The 4,196-nt window shown below is 47.4% G+C and overlaps 1 protein-coding gene across 1 annotated transcript; it reads right to left on the reverse strand.

Moving 5' to 3' along the window:
- Window positions 1–2,969: 2,969 nt before the first annotated feature.
- Window positions 2,970–4,133, reverse strand: LOC118341611 (putative claudin-24). Its single transcript, XM_035679908.1, has one exon. It carries the CDS (start codon window positions 3,979–3,981, stop codon window positions 3,313–3,315), a length of 669 nt encoding a protein of 222 aa, XP_035535801.1. The 5' UTR covers window positions 3,982–4,133; the 3' UTR covers window positions 2,970–3,312.
- Between the last annotated feature and the right edge of the window lie 63 nt (window positions 4,134–4,196).

The following is a 4,196-nucleotide window of genomic DNA, read 5'->3' on the forward strand; positions in this document are numbered from 1 at the left end:
CTGGAGTTGTAACGAAAGTAATTTCCCCCTGGGATTATTAAAGTATTTCTGATTCTGATACCGATTCTGAGCCTGAGGGCAACCTGAGGGGGGCAACCTGAGGGGAGCAACCTGGGGGGGGCAACCTGAGGGAGGCAATCTGAGGTTGAAAACCTGAGGGAGGCAACCTGATGGGGGCAACCTAAGAGAGGCAAGCTGAGAGAGGCAAGCTGAGGGGGGAAACCTGAGGGAGGCAACCTGAGGGGGGAAACCCGAGGGGGGAAACCCGAGGGGGGCACCAATGCTGTCCCCAGAAACCATCCAGAGAAGAGCTTCAGTGTCAGTTTGAGAACCTGGTTCTGCATCCTGGACCAGGTCTGCAGAGGGTTTGTCAGCGCTGGCAGAGCAAGCTGTGAGGTGGCAGCGTTTCCCTGTATGGCTCCATGATGAGAGCCTCTGTGAAACAATGTGAGGATGATGGGTTCACTTCCCATCTGCCGACTCGCTCCCCAAACCAAGTTTTTCTAAATCACGGCACCATTGTCTCAAAAAGGAAAGGAGTAATAAAAGAGAAGCCGAGAGATCCTGCAGCTCCGGTTCTTTCATGTTTGTCCTGGTTGTTTCTGTATCACTGTGAGGACCCTGACCTAAGCTGAGCTCGGGTGAGGACCCTGACCTGAGCTGGGTGAGGACCCTGACCTGAGCATCGGGTGAGGACCCTGACCTGGAAGCTCGGCGTGAGGACCTGACCTGACTCAGGGTGAGCGACCATTGACCTGAGCTCGGGTGAGGACGCCTACCTGAGCCTCGGTGGGTGAGGACGCCTGACCTGACGCTCGGGTGAGACCCTGACTGATGCTCGGTGGAGACCCTGACCTGAGCTGCAGGTTGTTGAAGTCAGGCAGTTGTTAAAGTCAGACGGTTGTTGAAGTCCGGTGGTTGTTGAAGTCAGCTGGTTGTTAAAGTCAGCTGGTTGTTAAAGTCAGGCGGTGCGGTTGTTGATGTCAGGCGGTTGTTGATGTCAGGCGGTTGTTGATGTCAGGCGGTTGTTGACGTCAGATGGTTGTTGAAGTCAGACACTTGTAAAAGTCAGACGGTTGTTGAAGTCAGGCGGTTGTTAAAGTCAGACGGTTGTTGAAGTCAGGCGGTTGTTAAAGTCCGGTGGTTGTTGAAGTCAGACGGTTGTTAAAGTCAGACGGTTGTTGAAGTCCGGTGGTTGTTGAAGTCACATGGTTGTTGAAGTCAGACGGTTGTTGAAGTCAGGTGGTTGTTGAAGTCAGACGGTTGTTAAAGTCCGGTGGTTGTTGAAGTCAGGCAGTTGTTGAAGTCACATGGTTGTTGAAGTCAGATGGTGCGGTTGTTGAAGTCAGACGGTGCGGTTGTTGAAGTCAGACGGTGCGGTTGTTGAAGTCACGTGGTTGTTGAGGTCAGACGGTGCGGTTGTTGAAGTCAGACGGTGCAGTTGTTGAAGCCTGGTGGTTGTTGAAGTCAGGCGGTGCGGTTGTTGAAGTTAGACGATGCGGTTGTTGAAGTCCGGTGGTTGTTGAAGTCATATGGTTGTTGAAGTCAGACGATGCGGTTGTAGAAGTCAGGTCAGGCGGTGCGGTTGTTGTCGGTGCGGTTGCCGTGGTGACTGATGTGGATCCAGCTGCGGTCTGGGGGCAGATAGTCAGGTCCTGGGGGGTAATAATGAGTGCATTGTGAGAGCAGAACAATGGCCGCTGTTAGAGGGAGCAGAATGGCCAATGGGACGCTGACGTTTGGTGAGGAAGAGAGTCACACATCAAACACACGGTTGAGTGGATGAAGTTTCTGTCTGTGAAATCGAATAATTCATATTAATGTATTAAATTATAATATTTATAAAATGAGCAGTAATCAGCAGGGTCAGTACTGCTGCATCACTTAATCAATTAACTGATTACTCAACCAGTCAATGAATCACTCATCAGTTCATCGTTTGAGTCTTTAGATATTGTGTTCTCAGATATAATTGTTATAGATAATATCTTAAAATATTGATGTAATACCTTAAAATAATGACTTGATAACTCAGAATAATGACTTAATAACTCAGAATAATGACTTAATAATTCAGAATAATGACTTAATATCTTAAAATAATGAATTGATATCTTAAATAATAATTCATATCTTAAAATAATGTCTTAACTACTCAAAATAATGACTTAATAACTCAGAATATTGATTTATTATCTCAGTTATTTCCTCACAGACACAAAAACAACCAGAGTTCAATTTCACTTGACATTTATTTTTATTCTGAAGCATCTTTTTTTTTTTACATGCAGCTCGTCTTTACAATCATCTGCTCATCTATAACTTGATTCAAAGCATCCCAACAATAATACCAATAATAATCCATAAATAATCAATAGTTGCTTAGTGATTGAACAGAAAACAGGAGCTTGTTTTTCACACACAGACATTGTTTGTCCAACCTGTTGATGACTGAGTGATCAATAAACCATCGAGACGCTACACAAACAACATAATGCTCATTCATTAGATATGAAGGGGCCTAAATATGTTTTTAAAAATCCTCTGAGCACAAATAACTATAAAACTACAAATCAAACAGGAAACAGCAGCACGTTAGTCTCTTTGGCTCCATAAAAACGGGATTTTATTGAGTGAAAAACACAAAACGCCTGAATGATTGAAACTGAGGAGGAAACTTTAAACATCAGAAAGTTTCCAAAGATGATAAACTGCATCAGGATGAAATAACTTTTCTTCAAACCCACAAAACTTTATTTAAACCGTCATTCAGACTTTGTGAATGGATCCACTGTGACATAAAAACATACACACATAAAACAGTCGACCTGCAGCTGGAAATATTGGATTTAAATCAGTTTGTGTTTATAAAATAATTATTATTTAATGAATTATTTATAGAATGAACTCATTAAAATAATAAGCTGCTAATAAAATAAACTGTTTCAAACATTTTAATTGTCTAAACCTGATTAAAATCTGAAGCCACAACCTTTATTCTGCACTGTAAAACCAGATTCATTCATTTAACTCAGTTTTATAAGTAACAAAATCATTCTTTAGTCATTTTAAGTGACACTGACTTCATTTGTGATTAAAAGTATTTCATCAGGAATGATTTTTAACTTACAGAGTGGACTTTGTGTTACCCTTTCACAATGAGAGTGAGGTACGTATGTTTTGGTTTGTTTGGCTTCAATTTCCAGAGTTCGATCCACAAAGGTCGGAAACATTCGGTCTCAGTTCAGCTTCTAACTGACGTAATAAAACCAGTTCGGAGAAGAGTGGCGGCGTCCCTGGTGGGAAGTAGTCTTAGACGTACTCGGATCTGTTCCAGATAGAGGTCTGTCCTGGATGCACCTTCCCCAGAGGTATGTGCACAGGTGTGTCACAGTTTTCCCTCTGCAGACACAAACAGGACGTCAGGAGCAGAGTTCCTGCCACCAGGTGAAGAACTCCCGCCGTCCAGCCGCAGAACAGGGCGTCCCCGAACTCCCAGCGCGGCACCACCTTCGGCACCGACTCGTCGAAGAACCTTACGACCGTGAGGTGTGCGATGTACGAGACCGGGACGAGGCCCAGGATCCCGGCCACCAGGCACAGCGCCCCCCCCGCTGCCTTCAGGGCCCTCTTGCAGCGGAGGTCCTCCAGCCGGTCGTGGCAGCTGTTGACCACGCGCATCCCGGGGATGGCTAGCAGGACCCCGAGCAGCCCGGTGGCCAGCGTCACACACATGAGGATACGGGCCAGTTTGATGTCGGGCGGCAGGCCCAGGATGCCGTCGTAGGGCCGGCACTCCAGCACTCCGAGCTCCTGGACCACGCAGGTCTCCCACAGCCCCAGCTCGTAGCTCTCGGTGGGCAGCAGCTCGGTGGACAGCGTGAGCCAGGTGGACATCAGGGTGGTAGCCAGCGAGCAAAGCCAGGCCGCAGCCGAGAAGAACACCCCTGAAAGCTCCAGAGCCTGAATGCTTGGGTCCATGACGGCGGCGCTCAGAGTCTCAGGATTGATGGCGCTCCGGTCGGTCCCGCTCTTTACCTCCCTGCCTCCCTTACTGGAGGGCGGGGGGGGGCTCCTCACCGGCACGCCATAACTCCCTCCAGGAAATACACTGAGCGTGCTGCCAGCTCAGAGAAGCCCTTCGTACATTGGAGGCAGTGCTGAGAGTGGACCCGTGTCCTTGCCAAGCCTCTGCC

The sequence above is a fragment of the Morone saxatilis genome, unplaced genomic scaffold (genome assembly GCF_004916995.1).
Source record: "Morone saxatilis isolate NCDOM2014 unplaced genomic scaffold, NCSU_SB_2.0 Contig8, whole genome shotgun sequence".
In the NCBI taxonomy this organism is placed as follows: Eukaryota; Metazoa; Chordata; class Actinopteri; family Moronidae; genus Morone; species Morone saxatilis.